The 21,929-nt window shown below is 41.3% G+C and overlaps 1 protein-coding gene across 3 annotated transcripts in view; it reads right to left on the bottom strand.

The window, feature by feature from the left end:
- The window catches only part of NREP (neuronal regeneration related protein), a 32,854-nt gene extending 27,441 nt beyond the window's left edge, over window positions 1-5,413 (bottom strand). The window contains exons 1-3 of one of the 3 annotated variants that reach the window (XM_069595276.1): window positions 5,252-5,413; window positions 4,843-4,884; window positions 3,480-3,548 (exon numbers count right to left, since the gene is read on the bottom strand). In XM_069595276.1, coding sequence (XP_069451377.1) covers window positions 3,480-3,482 — 3 coding nt within the window. In that variant the 5' untranslated portion in view covers window positions 3,483-3,548; window positions 4,843-4,884; window positions 5,252-5,413. Of the gene's footprint in view, window positions 1-3,479; window positions 3,549-4,842; window positions 4,900-5,078 lie in introns of those variants that run through there. The other 2 variants (XM_069595275.1, XM_069595277.1) reach the window with 2 other exon arrangements.
- Window positions 5,414-21,929: the final 16,516 nt, after the last annotated feature.

The raw sequence follows: 21,929 nt of genomic DNA, 5'->3' as shown, positions 1-21,929 counted from the left end.
TTAAATGCCTGTTTATTCCAAGATTTCTGCTCAAATACCTTCTTCTGCCTGACCTATCTATTTAGCTCAAGAGGAAGAGGGCCTGGGGCTAAACCCAGATAGACCATCCCTACCGTCCTAATTCCCCAAACAATTCTCAATTCTCCCCTCACAATGCACTAGAAGCGCTGGTAAAAGAGAAGACAGTACCATCTACAGTTACTCTCCTAGGTACTTTTCAGCATCCCCACAGTCAAAAAATCACTGAGTAACTTGTAAATTTACATTCCAAAACCCAACGGCACAGCTACCAACAGTACCTCATCCCTTTGCAATCTTTCTCTTTTTCTTTAAACAAGAAAACCTTATGTTACTGAAGAGATTATTGAAAGAGTCTCCTTGTAAGTTCATGAATGCCCCTTCACAGACTGTACAGAAAGCAAAGCTCTAAGAACAGCACAATGGAGTCAACTCATCATTTTGAAAAGCTCAGCATCAGACTTAGAGAGAATCTAAAATTGTTCCAATTCCTAGGTCTCTGTTAAAACATAATAAGCCCAAGCTTGTGCCACTGTGAATCCATGGCACATTCATACTAGGAGGCAAGTTTACAGCACAAAGGGTAGTCACGTTGAAAATCAGGACTTAACTTTGACACTGAATTCAATTTATTTTTTCAAACTATTCAGTAAGACCATCTGCTTATTTTTGAAATATTTTCTTCTCAGTGATGTATCCAAAGCAAGTACCTTTAAAATAAAACAACTAAGTAAATCCCAAGGACTGATATTAAATATAATCTTAGAAATTAAATTTAACAAAAAGCCAAATATAAATTAAAGAAATGCTGAGGATTTCTGTAGACTCACAATATCTTGTTAATTGCAAAGACATGTCGGGGATGGAGTGCTAGAAAAAGTTATGCTTACTAGAAAATCAAAAATGCTGGGGGATGTTATTAAAAAGAACACTCTAGAAAATGAAGATAAGGCAAACCACACTCAAAATTAAAACCTGTAACAGTACTCCTAAAATGCACAACCCCAGATGCACTGTATCCTATGTAAATAATGCCCCCGGGAATTGTGCCCAAAGGGTCCCCTATATGGAATACAATGTGATTAGCGCCTCATAGATTAACAACGCAGTTGTATTTTTTTGTAATGCAAAAAGTTATCACTGTGAAACACCATTTTAGGGTATGTCAAATGTCTAAATATTGAACCATTCTGTTTTGGATCCTAGAGCCTACTAGTTAATTTCTTACTCTGGAATGAGTTGATTATAAATTTGTATTTGGAATAAGCCCTTTACTAAACAGGTCAAAAACACTGAAATTAGACCCTTTTTAGTGTTTTAAAATATGGAAATCCAGGTTTCTATATAAATGGAAAGATATGTTTTACAGCAAACATATAAAAGTTTATATATGTTCTAGAGGTGACCAGGTGTTAAGTTCACTGCTTCCCCAGCGCTAGTTTCTATCATATAAGAGGTTAAGTCTTTAAGTAAGCCAGTTACACAGGTCAGCAAAGTAATTCTTGTTTTAATCAAGTAGAGAAAATAACTTCATTTTTCCAAAAAGGAGAAAAGGAGGTATAAAACACCTCTAATTTCAGTTTTAAAAAAAAGACAATCAAAAAAAATTTTTTTTAATGAAAAGACTTTGAAGAGCTCAGAACTCCTGGAATAAGAAAATTGCTAGAAAGTTACTTGGAATCACCCACAGACAATAACTGTCGGTGGTTTCATTTCAGGCAATGGGCTTGTGCCAAAAGGGACTGACATCTTGATGAAAGGATCACCAAAAAGTCGTGAGAATTTTTCCATGACTAAAATTCCTTCCAAGAGCAACAAACTGATTTCTCATTCTGTCACCATAAATAGACGACAACTGTAAGAAATTGACAACATGTAACAATAATTCGAATTTGCTCTTCTGCATTCGAACTGTTCCAACTTTCAGTCTTGGCTTTGGCAACATGCTTTCCTTCCACAAAGCTTACTCCGCTCACTACTATGGAAACATGATATTTATTCTTTGAGCTTGAGCTATAGGACTAATTTTGGCAGAATCAGTGGTCAGATTGATGTTCAACCAAACTGGTCACCTGACATTACAACACACGTGAATCTTCACACCCTCTTTATTCCAGGGTAAGGTTCTGGGATAAAGAGCTACAGGACCAGGTGTCGTGGCCAATCACAGCAAAAGATAACAAAATAAAAACACTTTGCAGTAGGTTATTTTATTACCATCCTAGAACCCTATGACAATAGCTAGTTAGGAATTTAATATCGATTTAGAAACCATTTGCACAAAACCTACTGATTACTTTTGTTTATCCCTTTTGCCTTCTACCTTAATTTGGTCATTATCAACCTATGCCCAAGCAAAATCTATTTTATTTGATGCTTTGACACCCACCTGTTGAAATGATAAGTGAGGCACACATACAAAATAAACAGCTTACTTATTAACAGAAGGCAAACAAAATTCATGTAACTGCTTCTGACTCACTTTTTTCCTTGGAAGCTTATACTTGGATTGCTCTCAAAGAAAACATCAAGTATATCGGATTCAATTTTGATTCATTAAATTCCTCCCTCTTTTAAAAGAAAAAACAAAAACTAAATTTGGAAACCGCACACTCTAAGCAGCAAAGAGGTGTTTCAAAGAGCTTAAACGTCTGCAGTAGGACATGCTGTACTTAACAAGTTTCATGACATCTCTGTTCTTTTTTTCAGTTCAACTTCATTTCCATAGAGGAAATGTTTCAAAAAAGATTAATACATGTATTCAACTGTTTTTAATGTGTATTTCATCTATTTCTTTAACCCATCATCGAACACTAAGCTGCCTCCTCTGTTGGTCATAATGCTTGTCAGAAATAGTTACGCCTTCATTTAGAGGATAACACGCTTATCTTCTAAAACTGAGCAGATGTCCCTCATAAATGAAGTTATAAATCAATGACAACAATAAAACAGTAATTATATTTGGGAGACAATAGAGTGTATTAACATAGAAGTCCATGCTCTACATATATACCGCTTTAGCATATACTATAGCTGTTGGATTAGCTGGACACAGACTCCTACTTTTGGGATAAGTTCTGGCTCTCTCTACTAGAAGACCCGTGGGGGTCTTTGTTTGAGCCCCATTGCTTGCCACCTCTTCCACGCATGTCACAATTTATCACTCTTCTTAAAGAACAGAACAGTTTCTGTTGTTCAAGTTAAAAAATTTTCACTTCTGAAAGGAATTTCAGTTTTCTATTCAAAATGATTGAAAATCAAAAGATCTTATTCCTAATTCATCACATCCAATAAACTGCTGTACTGCAGAAGCTCGCCAGGCTGGATAGGAACCTCTGAAAGGTCATATAGGGTAGAAACAATGAAGGGCTCAGAGGAGATGAAGGTGGGTGGTTGGTATTTTTATGGAATAAAGACTGGTAAGAAGTAATTGAGAGTCTCCTCTGATGACCAATTCTTACCATTTTGAGAATCCTTAACAGTCTTGGCCTTGCACCCTCCCTCTCTTCGGTCGAAGGAGACCAACCAACCTGCAAAATATGTTTAAATACAGTAGACAAATTGCCTTACCATAGGTCAGCAAATGAGAAATGCTTGTTTAGAGGTTACAGACAAATAATCATTTTCTGTGGTTAAGCTCAGTTACATGCAAATTATTGTAACCACTGGAGCTTCTGAAAGAGCTTTTCAAACGGTCTGCAGGCTTAAACAGGGGACAAAGGAATCCCTGGTACCTGGCTTTGCAGAGTCCTGGGCTATTCTTAGTGTTGGGTTCATCTTTAAATTGCAGGAGTTTAAAAGGCTTAATAACTTAAAAGTAGAACCAAGTGATAAAAATAGATTGTTTTCTGGCCGCTCTTTGTTCCCAGACATACTACTGGCAGTATATTTGCAATCAAGACAGCAGAATAGGAATCAGCCTTCCACCGTGTAGTGTAATGCCTCAGAGTGGATATTTTTGGAAATGGCACTGCATTACATAACCTTCCGTGTTTAAAAAAAAAAAAAAAACTACACTAAGGGGGAAAAGTCAGGAATATACACCATTATGCCCTTCTCCCTAAACCAAATAAACATTAATATACGTGCTGCGGTGATTTTCCTCCCAACCGTTGTGTCACAAAACAGTTCTTTTGTTAACATAAGTTATGACAAAAATTAAGATGAATGGAGAAACAAAGTTCTCTAACAGGGTATTATGAGCTCTTCGAGTTTTCCTATAATGGTATTACAGACACACAGAAATGCAAATCAGATCATTATCATCATCAAGCAAAAAGCAGCCACTTATTTTTAAGCCATCCCTCCCCCAAAGTTCAGCTGCTTCCTAAGAAAATGCAGGGGGAAAGTGTTGCAAGATCGAATGCCTGAAAAGACCCTTGGAGGCGCAGCAGCTTTGAAAGAGTAATAAAGACTAAGGATGAGGAACACAAATCCACTTTATAAAAGGGGAGGGGGGTGTGCATGCACCAAAGTGCATTTAATGCAAAGAAACAAAACAGTTCCTAACAATGCTTTATTAGCAAGAAGAACAGAAATTAATCACACCAACAAGCGAAAAACCCCACCCCTTCCCAACAGATTTCTCCCTCTTAACTTGTGCATTAGGGAAAAAAAAAAAAAAAAAAAAAACCACCCAAGTCAAATTCCAGCCTTAATGCAGCGGGACCAAAATGCCAGAATTTCTCTAAGTACAGGCTTCCGTTCTTTAAAATTTAGAGGGAAGAAGCATGAACTCTGCAGGGTACAAAGAGCAACGGCAAGAAATCGACACAAAAGAGAAAGCAGCGCTCCCGGCCGGGGATGGGAATGGCATATACTTACAGACAAAAGCCCCGTTCCCTGTTCACTCTCTCCTCTCTACACCTGAAACACAAATGTGGATGAAAAAGGGTATCATGCTAGAAAGACAGCTGGGGAAGGGGGGTGGGGGGAGGGGGCGGGGGGAGGGAAAAGGGGTGGAGGAAAAGGAGGGAGGAGGGGGAAGGGAAACAAAACCCAAACCGGCTTCACTTCCAAGAAGTGCAGCCTTGGAAAAAGGAGGGGGAAGGTCTCCCTGCCTCGCGCTCTCTCTCCAAGAGTGTGTGTCTCTTTCTCTAAGAGTCAGTTTCTCTCTCTCTCTCTCGGCTGCTAGTGTGCTAGTGAACAATGAGCTAATTCTGATGGGCTGGCGCCACGCCAGCACCCCAGCCTCGCTGCCACTGTGCGGCCGCGGCGGAGCCAGACTGCTTACTCGGCAGGAATCGGCGACTCGGGGCCCGGTCGGCGAGCGGCCAACGCGCGCGCGCCCCGGACCCCGCACCCGGGAGCCCCGAGCGCCGCGCCGCCCCCCTGCGCCCGCCGGGCCCGGGGACAAAGGGGCCCGCGGCTCCGCGCGCCGCCCGGCCCCGCCCCCGGAGCGCGGCGCGCACACACCCGGCCCGGCCTCTCCCCCTTGGCGGGCTTCTCCGCCTCGACGTGCGGTTGCTTTTCAGACAAATAAGGAGGCGGAGGAGGCGGTTTGGGGGCGCGCCAGGCGTGAAGGCGGCCAGGGCGCTGCACAGCCCGGCGGCTGGCCAGGGCCCCGGGGAGAGGCGGCGCGGCCCGTACTGTAATAATAAACCTGCAGCAGAGGGCATCTGAGGGAAAGAGGACGGCGACCGGCGGCAGCCGCCTTCCCTTTTATGTGCCTGTCCGGAGCAGAGCAGAAAATGGAGCCCGCGGCGGCGCGGAGCCGCACCGACACACAAAGAGCCGGCCTTGCCCGCGTTTGCGCACGGCCCGGGTCGGCCCCGCCGGGTACGCGCGCCCCGCTCCCGGCAGCGAAGGAGCCCGCAGCCCGAGCACCCCCGTGGCCCTGTGGCTGCGCGCTCTCGCGCACACACACAGGCGCACACACACACAGGCACACACACACACATGCGTGCGTGCACAGACAGCAAGAGGCTGAGATCTGGTATGATCAGCACAAGACCCTCCCCCAAGATTTAGTAAGTTCCCAGCACAAGACACCCTCCCAGAAGATTTAGTAGGTTCTCACTCTCAGCCCCACGGAAATCATACTTTTGAAAACTAGAGATTGCATTTTAAAAGAGGTTCTTTGCATTTCTGATTTTTTAAAAACCTCATCTTTCTTACTTAAAATATGACTGTCTTTTTTTACAGTACTTTAAAAGCTCAAAATTTTGCTACAAATTCGAACAAACTGATTTAGACCAAACAGGATATAATTTTATGGTAATTGTCAGATGTTAGAGGGCAGGGCTATTTCCTAATTAAATTGCTTTGCCAAGAAAAAAGATATGAAGGATCATAACGTCTTTTAAATTTGCCATCAACATTTTACTTCTGATCACTGAAAGCAATGTTTTCCATTATAACAATCAAAAGAAAGGGCGGATGGACTTACAAAAACTAAGTTCTTAAACATTTCACTACAAAAGTAGCAGCAAATACTGATTAGACTGCTAGTGGGTGTAATGTTTAAGGGGCCCACTTGGAGCCTTCCCTGAATCAATCTAAAACATCACAGATATTTTCCTAAGGACAACAAGAAAGCTTACCTTGGAAACATAACTAGGAACAAAGGGAAAAAACATGTCTCAGTGAATGTCCCTAATGCCTCCAGGGCCAGTGTTCACCTGCCCGGAAAATGATGGAAGGCAGGTCTGGGGAGAAAATGGGGCAGTGGGATAGGGCAGAAGCCTGGGGGCTGCCTCTGTAGGTCTGAAAGGGCACCCCAACACTGAGATCTTAGGTAACCTCAGAGTCAGATTTGAAACCCAAGAGGGCACTGCCACATGGACCAAAAATCTATCCCAGGACAATATGTTCAAAAGTTATTTCTACAAGAAAGCATTTCTACAAACACACCCACACACACATTGACTATTTTTTTAATTTTTTTAATTGGAGGCTAATTACTTTACACTATTGTGGTAGTTTTGCCATACATTGACATGAATCAGCCATGGGTGTACACGTGTTCCCCATCCTGAACCCCTCTCCCACCTCCCTCCCCATCCCATCCCTCAGGGTCATCCCAGTGCATTAGCCCTGAGCACCCTGTCTCATGCACCAAACCTGGACTGGCAATCTGTTTCACATATGATAATATACATGTTTCAGTGCTATTCTCTCAAATCATTCCCCCCCCACCTTCTCCCACAGAACCCAAAAGTCTGTTCTTTACATCTGTGTCTCTTGCTGTCTTGCATATAGGATCACTGTTACCATCTTTCTAAATTCCATATATATGCGTTAATATACTGTATTGGTGTTTTTCTTTCTGACTTACTTCACTCGGTATAATAGGCTCCAGTTTCATCCACCTCATTAGAGCTGATTCAAATGCATTCTTTTTGATAGCTGAGTAATATTCCATTGTGTATATGTACCACAGCTTTCTTATCCATTCATCTGCTGATGGACATCTAGGTTGTTTCCATGTCCTGGCTATTATAAACAGTGCTGCGATGAACATTGGGGTACACGTGTCTCTTTCAATTCTGGTTTCCTTGGACACACATTGACTTTAGTGTTTATGCAAAACTTACCTAAGATGACGTTCTTTCAAAACACACGGAAATTTGGAAATTCTAATATGCTAATTTTTCTTCATGTCTAATCACAGACACCTAGGTGACACGGATTTTTTAGGAAATAAGAACAATGGGTCAGAATCATATTCTACTTGCTGGGTTCCAAAAAACCATTGCAAACCAACTATAGGAAACATTCTTGAGTCCTCTGAGTGTAGGAGACTACAGTAACCACTAGGGACATGCATAGGGGCACCCACCATGTCACCTCACCCAAGAAATGTAGCAACAGCCGTCTCACTTGCTCCTGGCTATCGTGCTCTGCACCGCTCCCGTCTATCCTGTGGGTGACATGGTAGATCTGCTCTCCTGAAATACTTTTTAATCCCTGCTCCATTATAGCACAGAGACCATACATTCTTGCTCTTCTATTAAAGTTTGCCACAATGTGACCGCAATCTAACATTCTAGTTTTACCACCCATTTCTTTCCCAGTCATGGTTTATCAGTCCTTTGCTTCTGTATGGTTCATTACTTAGGGCATATATTCATCCTGCCACCACTAACAGTTAGGAAACAAATTCGTACAAACACTGACACACCAAAATGCCTCAACTTCAGGGATATTTTGATATCTGGAGCCAGATGACTCTTCGATGAGGCCAAGGGAACCTATGAGGAGGAGATACGGGGCCATACAGTTCACTGGGAAGAGAGCATGAACTAAGACATTTGATCTATCCGTTCAGTCCAGTTCAGCTCCTCAGCAGTGACCGACTCTGCAGCCCCATAGACTGCAGCACGCCAGGCTTCCCTGTCCATTCATCAACTCCCGGAACTTACTGAAACTCATGTCCGTTCAGTCAGTGATGCCATCCAACCATCTCATCTTCTGTCACCCTCTTCTCTTCCCGCCTTCAATCTTTCCCAGGATCAGAGTCTTTTCCAATGAGTCACTCCTTCCTAATAGGTGGTCAAATATTGGAGTTTCAGCTTCAGCATCAGTCCTTTCAATGAATATTCAGGACTGATTTCCTTTAGGATGGACTGGTTGGATCTCCTTGCTGTCCAAGGGACTCTCAAGAGTCTTCTCCAACACCACAGTTCAAAAGAATCAATACTTCAGTGCTCAGCTTTCTTTATAGTCAAACTCTCACACCCATACATGACTACTGGAAAAACCATAGCTTTGACTAGGCTGACTAGGCAAAGTAATATCTCTGCTTTTTAATATGCTGTCTAGGTTGGGCATAGCTTTTCTTCCAAGGAGCAAGTGACTTTTAATTTCACAGCTGCAGTGACCATCTGCAGTGATTTTGGCGCCCCCCAAAATAAAATCTGTCACTGTTTCCATTATTTCCGCATCTATTTCCCATGAAGTGATTGGACCAGATGCCATGATCTTAGTTTTCTGAATGTTGAGATTTAAGCCAACTTTTTCACTCTCCTGTTTCACTTTCATCAAGAGGCTCTTGAATTCTTCTTTGCTTTCTGCCATAAGGATGGTGTCATCTGTGTATCTGAGGTTATTGATATTTCTCCCAGCAATCTTGATTCCAGCTTGTGCTTCATCCAGCCCAGCATTTTGCATGATATACTCTGCATATCAGAGAAGGCAATGGCACCCCACTCCAGTACTCTTGCCTGAAAAATCCCATGGATGGAGGAGCCTGGTAGACTGCAGTCCATGGGGTCGCTAAGAGTCAGACATGACACTCTACATATAAGTTAAATAAGCAGGGTGACAACATACAAGCTTGACGTACTCCTTTTCCTATTTGGAACCAGTCTGTTGTTCCAGCTCTGGTTCTAACTGTTGCTTCTTTACCTGCATACAGAGTTCTCAGGAGGCAGGTCAAGTGGTCCAGTATTGCAATCTCTTCAAGAATTTTACACAGTTTATTGTGATCCACACAGTCAAAGGCTTTGGCATAGTCAGTAAAGCAGAAGTAGATGCTTTTCTGGAACTCTCTTGCCTTTTTGATGATCCAGCAGATGTTGGCACTTTGATCTCTGGTTCTTATGCCTTTTCTAAATCTAGCTTGAAGATCTGGAAGTTCACAGGTCACATACTGTTGAAGCCTGGCTTGGATAATTTTAAGAATTACTATGCTAGCATGTGAGATGAGTGCGTTGTGCAGTAGTTTGAACATTCTTGGCATTGCCTTTCTTTGGGATTGGAATGAAAACTGTTTTTTTCCAGTCCTGTGGCCACGGCTGAGTTTTCCAAATTTGCTGGCATATTGAGTGCAGCACTTTCACAGCACCGTCTTTTAGGATTTCAAATAGCTCAATGGGATTTCCATCACCTCCACTAGCTCTGCTCATAGTGATGCTTCCTAAGGCCCACTTGACTTCACATTCCAGGAGGTCTGGCTCTAGGTGAGTGATGACACCATCATGGTTATCTGGGTCATGAAGACCTTTTTTGTGTAGTTTTTCTGTATATTCTTGCCACCTCTTCTTAATATCTTCTGCTTCTGTTAGGTCCATAACATTTCTGTCCTTTATTGTGCTCATCTTTGCATGAAATGTTCCCTTGCTATCTCTAATTTTCTTAAAGAGATCTCTAGTCTTTCCCGTTCTATTGTTTTCCTCTATTTCTTTGCATTGATCACTGAGGAAGGCTTTCTTATCTCTCCTTGCTATTCTTTGGAACTCTGCATTCAGATGCTTATATCTTTCCTTTTCTCCTTTGCCTTTAGTTTCTCTTCTTTTCTCAGCTGTTTGTAAGGCCTCCTCAGACACCATTTTGCCTTTTTTCATTTCTTTTTCTTGGGGATGGTCTTGATCCCTGCCTGCTGCACAAATCACGAATCTCTGTCCATAGTTCTTCAGGCTCTCTGGCTATCAGATCTTATCCCTTGAATCTATCTGTCACTTCCACTGTATAATCATAAGGGATTTGATTTAGGTCATAACTTAATGGTCTAGCGGTTTTCCTTACTTTCCTTGATTTAAGTCTGAATTTGGCAATAAGGAGCTCATGGTGTGAGCCACAGTCAGCTCCCAGTCTTGTTTTGGCTGACTGTATAGAGCTTCTCCATCTTTGGCTGCAAAGAATATAATCAATCTGATTTCGGTATTGACCATCTGATGATGTCCATGTGTAGAGTCTTCTTTTGTGTTGTTGGAAGAGGGTGTTTGCTAAGACCAGTGCGTTCTCTTGGAAAAATTCTGTTAACCTTTGGCTTGCTTTGTTTTGTACTCCAAGGCCAAATTTGCCTGTTACTCCAGGTTTCTGTTGACTTCCTTCTTTTGCATTCCAGTCCGCTCTAATGTACAGGACATCATTTTTGGATGTTAGTTCTAGAAGTTCTTGTAGGTCTTCATAGAACTGTTCAACTTCAGCTTCTTCAGTATTACTGGTTGGGGCATAGACTTGGATCACCACGATATTGAATGGTTTGCCTTGGAAAAGAACAGAGATCATTCTGTCGTTTTTGACATTGCATCCAAGTACTGCATTTCAGACTCTACTGTTGACCATGATGGCTACTCCATTTCTTCTAAGGGATCTTGCCCACAGTAGTAGATATAATGGTCATCTGAGTTAAATTCACCCATTCCAGTCCATTTTAGCTCACTGATTCCTAAAATGTCAATATTCACTCTTGCCACCTCCTGTATGACCACTTCCAATTTGCCTTGATTCATGGACCTAACATTCCGGGTTCCTGTTCAATATTGCTCTATGCAATATTTGATCAATGACTGTTGACAATCACTGACAGAAGAATCCTGCATACGAACCTGACTGCTATATTGTATTTCTAATATGTATGCAAAAGAAGAGCCCATCGGAGGACTTGGTCAGAGGAGAAGATGTACTTTATATATAGGCTTTCCTTCAATCTCTCTTAGATATATGGTTCTTGAATGTATCTTCATATATTCAAATGTGTATTCCTGCAGGAAAACTATTTTTAAGCCTGTCATTGCTTTATGTAATAAGTTAGGTGAGTTTGAATTCTAAGTGAAAAGCTGTGTATAAAAGTGGTTACAGCCAAGCATATATGACCCTGGATAAATTGTTTAACCCTTTAGTCTGAGTTTCTTCATCTCTAAGTTCTGTTCAGTTCAGTCGCTCAGTCATGTCCGACTCTTTGCGACCCCATGAATCGCAGCACACCAGGCCTCCCTGTCCATCACCAACTCCTGGAGTTCACTCAGACTCACATCCATCGAGTCAGTGATGCCATCCAGCCATCTCATCCTCTGTCGTCCCCTTCTCCTCCTGCCCCCAAACCCTCCCAGCATCAGAGTCTTTTCTAATGAGTCAACTCTTCGCATGAGGTGGCCAAAATACTGGAGTTTCAGCTTCAGCATCATTCCCTTCAAAGAAATCCCAGGGCTGATCTCCTTCAGAATGGACTGGTTGGATCTCCTTGCAGTCCGATGGACTCTCAAGAGTCTTCTCCAACACCACAGTTCAAAAGCATCAATTCTTTGGTGCTCAGCCTTCTTCACAGTGCAACTCTCACATCCATACATGACCACAGGAAAAACCATGGCCTTGACTAGACGGACCTTAGTCGGCAAAGTAATGTCTCTGCTTTTGAATATGCTATCTAGGTTGGTCATAACTGTTCTTCCAAGGAGTAAGCGTCTTTTAATTTCATGGCTGCAGTCACCATCTGCAGTGATTTTGGAGCCCAAGAAGATAAAGTCTGACACTGTTTCCACTGTTTCCCCATCTATTTCCTATGAAGTGGTGGGACCAGATGCCATGATCTTCGTTTTCTGAATGTTGAGCTTTAAGTTGAGATTTACATTCTAAACCCAGTGTGCTGTATCAAGTAGAACTGCATACCATGTTTAGCATTTAGTTAGCATTACATACACAGTAGCTTTATAGACTATAATAGAAGTATTATAGGTAACCTTATAAAATAAAACCTACATGACATATGGTGATTTGTCCCACCTCTCCTTCTGGCCTGTCTCTAGTTCCTCTCTGCTCAACCCAAATGATGCCCCCCAGTGAGTACTGCATGAGTCCAGTGAGTACTGCATGACTCTTTAGTCTTTTCACTTGTGGTTCCTGCTGCCACAGTGCCTCTTCCCTCTTTTTTAGTGTGTTAACTCTTGCTCATTTTTCACAAATTTGGGTTGTGTATCTCCTCCTTTAGGAAATCTTCTTTGAAGCCCTGGTTTAATTTAGAAAGGAACCTTCATGCTCAATGTGCACCCTATGCAAAACCCTATTAATCCTTCTTATACTGCTCTGTAACTTTTACTTTATTTTTCTGTCTTCACCACTAGGCTGCAAATTCCATGAAGGGACAGACTAAAGACAATTTTGATTACCTGCCTCACACCCATTGTCTCTTTCCTCTCCCACATTGTTAATGAAATCCTGATTTTGTCCTGGTCCCCATTCTTCTCCCATACAGCCCATGATTCCAGGGAGTCCAGTCGCTCAGAGTCCAGGGAAGGTGACCCTAAGGAGTAGATACTAATTATTTTAGCCAATCAGTGTATTGAATTGCCTGGATATAATAATGCTCACCCAGATGTGAGCATGTGACCATCAGACTGAAGGGAAAGAATTAGATTGCATGTTAGAACTAACAAATTTGAATTCCATGCTTAAAGTAATATAGAACCATTGAAGAAATTTAATCTAAAATTGACATGACCAGGTTTTGTCTCTTAGTTCAATTCAGTTCAGAAGTGTCCAACTCTTTGTGGCCCCATGGACTGCAGCACACCAGGCTTCCCTGTCTATCACCAACACCCAGAGCCCATCAAGCCAGCGATGCCGTCCAACCATCTCACCCTCTGTCATCCCCTTCTCCTCCTGTCTTCAATCTTTTCCAGCACCAAGGTCTTTTCCAATAAGTCAGTTCTTGCATATGGTGGCCAAAGTATTGGAGCTTCAGCTTCAGCATCTGATTTCCTTTAGGATCGGATCTCCTTAAAGTCCAAGGGACTCTCAAGAGTCTTTTCCAACACCACAATTCAAAAGCATCAGTTTTTCAGTGCTCAGCTTTCTTTATGGGCCAACTCTCACATCCATAGCTTTGACTATATAGACCTTTGTTGGTTTAAAGTATTACAGCAGTTTGGAGGATAAATTTTAGTAGGGAGAAAGGGCAGAATTGAGGAAATAAGATAAATTAGGGGATTTAGTATTCCAGGTGACTATTTATAAATATCCCCAATTAAGAGACCATGGGAAAGGATATGAGGGCAGAAGTCAAATTACATTCCAGGGCAGAATCGCACAACTCATGAGGGGTTTAACAGAGTAATGAGGATTAGCTGGAGAAAAGAATGCAAGATGATTCCAGGTTTCTAGCTCTATGACTGCTTAGATGACAATGGTTCCTCCTGAAATAGGAAATGCAGGAAGAGTGGATCTGGGAAGAGAAGGAAGTGAAATGAGCTCATCTCTGTACCTGTTGAGCATAGAACTCATACATTCAATATCCCAACAGTAAGCTTTGAATAATTTTCCTATCATGACCTCCCTTTTCCTCATGCAGTCTTCCTATGATGTGCTATGTCCTATGATGGTGTAACCTCCAAAATTCAGGTATTGAAGTCCTGACCCCTCGTATCTCATAATGTGACTATATTTGGTGGCAGGGTCTTTAAAGAGATGATGAAGGTGAAATGGGGCTTCCCTGGTTGCTCAGTGGTATAGAATCTGCCTGCCAACCCATGAGACGCAGGAGACATGGCTTCAACCCCTGGGTCGGGAAGACACGAAATGGCAACCCACTCCAGTATTCTTGCCTGGGAAATCTCATGGACAGAGGAGCCTGGTGGACTACAGTCCATGGGGTTGCAAAAAGTCAGTCATGACTTAATGCCTGAGCATGTATGATAAAATGCCTCGCGAGAGTAGGCCCTAATCCAGTGTGACTTGCGTCCTTATAAGAAGGAAATTAAGACCCTGTGAACCAGTGAACTAGCTCAGTAGTGTCCAGCTCTTTGTGACCCCATGGACTGTGGCCTATCAGGCTCTTCCATCCATGGAATTTCCCAGGCAAGAGTACTGGAGTGGGTTGCCATTTCCTTCTCCAGGGGATCTTCCCGACCCAGGGATCGAACCCAGGTTTCCCGCCTTGCAGGGGGACGCTTTACTGTCTGAGCCACCAGGGAAGCCCTCAGACCCAGCTGCACACGCAAAATAAAGTCCATGTACAGATGCTGGGAGAAGACTCTCCATCTGTGAGTCAAGGAGATCGTCTTGAAAGAAACCAACTCTGCTGACACCTTGATCGCCAGATTTGTGAGAAAGTAACCTGCTGTTGTTTAAGCCACCCTGTCTGTGGTATTTTGTTATTGCAGCCCTTACAGACTAATACACCCGCATGATACTGAGCAACCAAGAGAGTAAAGGATTTGTAAGGTTTCTATTTGTTATCAGTTTCAGGATATTGTAAAATATCAATAGAAAATCCAAGAAGAAGCGTAGGCCTAATGAATAACATGTCTACTAAGGGCAAGGCTTTGTCCAAACCCAGAGAGTTACACTAAATATGTATCTGAAAGTTGCAGCTGTGAGGCTCATCTGAAATCACGGGCTCGTGGTTCTTGGAACAGCATTCCCAAACACATAAGGGAACCAACTCACAATCAACACTGTCCACTGGCAAGTTTCCAGCTGTATTTACACAGCTGCTGAAGGCAGCACAGATGAGGATCCTGCGCTCCACCACTGACAAACCCACACTGAAAGCAAGTTCAGAAAAGCGCCTTCATATCTGAGAATCCAGTAAGTCTCAGGAAGGAACACAAGAGAAGAGCTGAGCCATCGATGCTGGGGACATTGGCAATGAAAGGAAGAAAAATAGATTTACATTTAGGGAAATGTGAAATCTGAATGTAAAAGTAGATATGGGAAAACTTCTAATTTACATCACTCTATCAAACATAATGATGAACATAGCATTTGAGAGATAAAAGGCAAATGCAAGAGATGAATAACTTTTGAAGATCATGGTTTTCTCAATGTTGTATGTTGTCCAACATCTGGAAATAATTGAAAATCCCTGGAAAAGCTGTTATCCCTCCTGTAGGTGAAGAACAAGCTGGCTGTTATAGAAACAAGAGAGATAAATGGAAGGCATGCCTCAAAGGAAGATTTATTCAGATTATCCTGCTATGCAAAACAGACCCATATAAAATGTATTTTAAAATTAGCCTTCTGCTTGCCTTAAAACTTATCTGAATGGTGGTGTAAAACCTTAAAAATAATATGAGTGGTAAATGCTGTTCCAAAACAAGTATAGGGAATTTATTTTAAAGATCCCAGTGTACATGTGTGTGTGTTAGCTAATTCACCTTAACAAAGAAGAATGTTGTTTTTTTATTTTTCCATGGGAAATTGTGAATTTTAACATTGATTAGAGTAATCAATGGATACTCTCTCTAACACTGGGAAAACGCAGAAAAGTGCTCTAAAAAGCTGACAGAACATATACTATCATATGAAGGTAGCACTCATCTTATTTAAGACATGGAGTAACAAGAAAATGTCTCCAGACTTAAATATCCCTTGCTATTGTACCATGGTTAAAACAAAATTCTATACATACTAAATCTAGTTTTGAAATTAAGTGCCTTGATAGCTAAACCAAGTTCTGTCATTTCATGGTGGGATGGTCACCCTCAGACTTCAGGATTCAACAGCACCTGAGATACCCAGGGCTGTAGTTTGGGGCACCTTCCTCGCCTCATCACCTTCTCACCTGACCACGCATGGAGAGTGGAGATGGAAGGACGAGGCTGACCAAAGAGAGACACAGCCGACTGGAAGCCCGAAGACTTTTTGTCTTTAGTATGAGGTTCTTCTTTTTAAAAAATTGGAGTGATTTCCTTCCTCTCCTTGTGGAGATACTCAAGAGGGTAAACTCCTGCCACAACTTTCAGACATCAGATGTTGCGGTGCCCTGGAATACCTGGGGATACACATGCAAAGTAGGATGAAAGTGTTTGAACTTAAAAATAACACTTTCACATATTTTGTTGTTCTTTATTATCTCGTGAAAATCTTCCAAAATATATCTTATAAGGTTCAAGAAACAGATTGTATTGTTCCTATTTAACATGAGAAAGAAGGCAAAAATATTGGAAGAAGTCACTTAGTAGCACTGGACTATCTAAATCATGACTAGACTGCATTACTTTTCACCGAAAAGCCTCCATTACTCAGAGACTAGCACTTGGAAGCAAGCATTCCCCAGGGGAAGGAAGTCAGCTTACAGAGACTTTGTGTCAGCTCTGGAACATCAGTGTCCTCACTTCACAGATGAAAAACTGAGGTGGAGAGAAAGTCAGCCAACTCCTTAACGTACTGTAAAGAGTAGAGCTGGGATTTGAACTCAAGAAGTCTGACTCTAGAGTTCTGTCTCTTAATCATCATGCTCTTGTACTTTCTCTGCTGGGCGCAGAGGCCTAGAAATTTCCAGACTCAACGGACACTGGTTAGTCCTTCACTTATTGACTCTCCTTAATTTCTTAGCCCTACTTTCTGGCTTCTTTGATCTTTACACCAACTCATCTTCTTTCTTCTACCCTGTAAATTCTGGCAATTTACAGAAACGAGATGGTTCCACAGGCAGGATAACTTGTAAAAAAGACACGTAAACTGGCCCTAAAACAGTCTGAGATTCTCTGAAATGATTAACTTATTATTTTGCAAATGGTTTTAAATGACATCATGTACCAGTTACTCCACCAAACACTGGTAATAACATATTGTCAGAAAACAGAACTGAAAAACTAAGGTTCTCTTCCCCAGCTCTCCACCCATACCACACACATATATTCATTTACATACCTATTGTTGTAAAAGTACACAGATTTCATAAGCTCAGGTTCATCTTGGTTTTGGTACCGTGTATTTTTGTTCTTTCATTCTAAATTAAACACCTTGTTAGAGTTGAAAAACATGTTCTAATCATTTTTAAAAAGTGTAAAGTTTTATTTTTGTTGATTCTGGAAGGCATCATAATAAAACAGTGAGAATTTGACTATGTGATTGGGAAATCCCGTGAGACTCTCCTGAGACTTCTGCGAATGTGCATATTAGGAAGCTGAAATATAAAGAGTCCAAGAAAAACTGTGAGGTCTTCATTTGCATCCTTGCCTCATTTTGCACCAAATGATCAGAGCCTTAAAGCATCCAGCTGTAATCCCTTAACCATGCCCTGAAGGGCTGAAAGGGTTAAACACTCAGTAGAGAGAATTCTTAGGTTTTGACAATCAAGATCACAAGTGCAGAGGGTTGTGCAAGGTGGTTCTCCATCGTGTAACTTCAGTTGCCTCCTACACACTGAATCCCCCTAGACGGACATCTGAAAGCCTCTCTGCCTGGGTCTCCCCCTCTTCCCTTGTCTAGGAGGCACTCTTAACTCTTGGCCTCTCCTGCTCCTCCTCCTTTGTCCCCCTTGGAGTTCTGGTGCTCCCTCCTCACAATCTCAAGTTCAGATGATCAGTCTACTGACTTCTCCTCCAAGGCATCCTTCCCAGTGGGAGAGAAGAGCTGAAGGTCCAGGAAACGGGTGGGGAAGGGCTTTTTGCCTCAAAGAGTTGGACAAGGGAAGAAAATTTCTTTCTGTCACAAATCATACAAATGGTAATTCTTCATTGATTGCTAAGTTCAGAAACTTCTTTGTTCCTTCTGTCAACAAATTTACTTTTTAAAGTTTTGTCGTTTAAAATGTCCTGAATTCTTTTTGTCAAATTTTCATGAGTTTCAATAAACTTCAAACTTCTCCCCTACCCCAGGGATTCCAGGACATACATGAACAAGGTCTAAACTGATGATATATAAATGGAATCCATGCAGTCAGGAATTTTGATGCTTCAACTTGAGTTAGGCTTAAAATATATGAATATAAAATAAATGAGAACATATGATTAAACTTTAGTTAGGCTAAAAATATATGAATATATTTTTATAAGACAAGTTAATGAGATAAACAAAAGTTAAGCTTTTAAAACTCTAGTTTTATATTTCAAAGATTGGCTTCACCGTATTTTCAGTAATTTTCACAAAATGTGCTGCTAATTATAGAAAAATTATTAAAGCAGTCCCTGAAAGGTTTATGCTTAGGAGTAGTTCTGTCCTGAGTAGCTTTACAAGGTAAAAAGTAGCAGAAACCTCTGTCTCCAAGACAGATCTTTGCTCCTTTGTCTAAGTGTCCATGGCACATCCCTACCTGAATGACTCATAGGCATCATAAACTCACCTTATCCAAAACTGAAGTTATTGTCTTGGAAGTATGGGACCATCTTCTGTTCTGTTTATGCAAATGGTCACACTTCCAGAAATCCCTCTTCTAAACAGTCCCCAATTTGGGTGTTAATCCCATATTTTAAATATGATCTTTCAAGCCTCAAGCATTACCCTCTGTGTGAAGTTTGCCTGATGGCCCCAGTTACTCCTCATGGCACCCTTCATTTGATTCAATAAATATTTATTGAGTATCTGCTCAATATGAGCAAGGTAAAGGGCTAAGCACGGGAGATAGAGCCGTGAACAAGATAGACCAGGAACTGTCTTATGGAATTTAATTCTACAATTACAGTTACATATTCAAAATATAAATAAAAAATTAGTAAGCAAGGCATTTTTAAAGAATTAAAAAATGATGTGGTAAAGATTGACTGGGGACAAAGTTGACACTTGAGCTAAGACCTGAATAATGAAATAGAGCCAGCAATTGAAAGACATGGAGAATACACATTCCTATGGGGGATGGGGAGGGCAGTGCGAAGGTACTGAGGCATAGATCAGTGGGTGTGTTCAAGGAGAGGAAAAGTGTGATTGAGATAACTAGAGGGTAGTGCGGTAGAGGAAAGAGTAATAAAGATGAGACCAGAAAGGCAGGATTTTTCTAATTTAGTAAATGGCATCCCACTCCAGTACTTTTGCCTGGAAAATCCCATGGACGGAGGAGCCTGGTGGGCTGCAGTCCATGCGGTTGCTAAGAGTCAGACATGACTGAGCGACTTCACTTTCACTTTTCACTTTCATGCACTGGAGAAGGAAATGGCAGCCCACTCCAGTGCGCTTGCCTGGAGAGTCCCAGGGACGGGGGAGCCTGGTGGGCTGCCGTCTCTGGGGTCGCACAGAGTCGGACACGACTGGAGTGACTTGGCAGCAGCAGCAAGTTGTATTGTAAGACCACCATGTCTGCTTGTCTTATCACCAGACTGGGGATTATTACTTTTGATTTTTGAATCCCTGATGTCTGGCATAAAGCCATTAAAAAGTAGGTAAAATATCTGCTTAATGTATAAATACAAAATAGCACACGTTTTCTTCAAAAATAGAGTTTTAAGTGGTCAACTGGTTCAACAAAATGAAGTTTTACTAAATGTTTAGTAAATTATCAATATTCAACTTCAAATATGCACAGAACCTGTGGAGAGTTACAAAAGCAAACTAGTTTCTTTCTTTAGGCTGTAAAGGCAGCTCTTAGCTTTATAATTCATTTGAGGTGTTAAAATTACTATTCTTACTCCTTAACCATATCAAGCTCAAGTTTGATATAGTGCCAAAGTTGAAATAAAGTTGATATTAATTTGCCTAGACTTCAGGAAGGAAAAATAATGAATTATTCCCAATTATCCCCTCTCCCTGGGCAAGCAACAGAAAAAAGTCCTACTGTGTGACTTGAATGAGTACTTTCAAAGTATTCTCCAAAACTCATGCCTGGCAACTTTTTCTTCTGCCAAGAAAGAAATATTTAATATAGAAAAATCTGTTTTCACCTAAAGAACAAAAGTATTTAAATTTATTTTTCTTATCCAAGTTAATGTTAAAAAATGTGTTTCCTATAGCTATTAGCGAGCTTCTCTTGTGGCTCACATGGTAAAGAATCCACCTGCAATGCGGAAGACCTGGGTTTGATCCCTGGGTTGGGAAGATCCCCCGGAGAAGGGAACGGCTACCCACTCCAGTATTTTGGCCTGGAGAATTCCATGGACAGAGGAGCCTGGAAGGCTGCAGTCCATGGGGTCGCAAAGAGTCAGACATGACTGAGCGTTAGAAGGTATAGCTATTAGGAGAGTAGGACTAATTCATTTAGAAATCATGAAATGATGCAGAATCTGCTTAAATAGTAGGTAAAGACAGATAAATGATTGAATGAAAGAAGTGGCTATTAAGCTCTATGTTTTGAGAGGTACTGTGTTAGGTACATTCTCCTGCATAATTCCCCTTAAACTTCACAAAATTCTTTGAGTCAGGCATTTTTAACTCATTTTAACAGATCTAGGATTACTGAGTAAATAATTTGCTGGGATCACACATAGTTACTACATGACAGACACAGCATTTGAAAGCAGGACTGTCTGACTAGAGGCTTCACACTCTTTTATGTGTATATGTAATACATACATATTTAAAGCAATTGGACATGTCAGAGGCAGGATTTTACTGTGCCATCAATATTTAATATTTCCCTATCCTTCTTTATGAATCAAAATTATGTCAAAATATCTAAAAACGTTCTTCATGACCAGTTTTAGCTAAAAAATTAAAGCAAAAGAATCATGATTACAGAATGATTTAAAAATAAATTATCAGCTGTTAAAATTGTTTAATTTATAGGTTGTTATAAATGCCACTATAAAATACCGTAATTAGAATAAGTTTTAGAGGCCTGGCAGCTCAGTTAGTAAAAAATCCACCGGCAATGCAGGAGACCCTGGTTCAATTCCTGGGTTGGGAAGATCCCCTGGAGAAGGGACAGGCTGCCCACTCCAGTATTCTGGCCTGGAGAATTCCATGGGGTCACAAAGAGTCAGAAAAGACTGAGTGACTTTCACTTCGCTTCCCTTCAGGAATTCCATGACCTATAACACAAGGGATTTGGACTGGAAACTACTCCAAATCCCTTCCAGTTCCAACACTCTAAGGTCCTTGGGCTTTAAAGCTTAAAATGTAACTATTATATGAAAATCTATAAGTGGAGTCTTCTGTTTAAATGAAATACTTTCTTTGCCTTCTGTGATGATTTGTAAAATTATTATCTCAATCACACTATTTGGTCATTTCCTCATTTCTGCATTTCTGATACGCAATCAGAGATGACAGGATGGAGGGTTTTTTATTTTTTAATTTTTCAGTAGTTTGAAATACTATTCCTTTGTCATTTTTGTCAGTGCTTATTTCACTGAATTTTAGAAATGATTCTGAGATGTCTATCATTAATATGCAAAGCTTTATTTAGAAGGGCAATCTCTCCCTAAGAAATATTCTTAGTTCTGAAAGTCTGGAAGTTCAGCGGCCATAAGCAAATCATCATTCGGTTTGGGAGCACTTCTTTATGTACTTGGTGAGCATACTTAGTCTGGTCCCACAGAGAGAGCTGCAAAACCAAGTCATCTCATCCCGTTTCTCACTAAAGACTGACATGGATG

This window comes from Ovis canadensis, chromosome 7 (genome assembly GCF_042477335.2).
Source record: "Ovis canadensis isolate MfBH-ARS-UI-01 breed Bighorn chromosome 7, ARS-UI_OviCan_v2, whole genome shotgun sequence".
NCBI lineage: Eukaryota > Metazoa > Chordata > Mammalia > Artiodactyla > Bovidae > Ovis > Ovis canadensis.
Note: the sequence above shows the minus strand (reverse complement) of the source record. Positions and strands in the feature narration are given on the sequence as shown.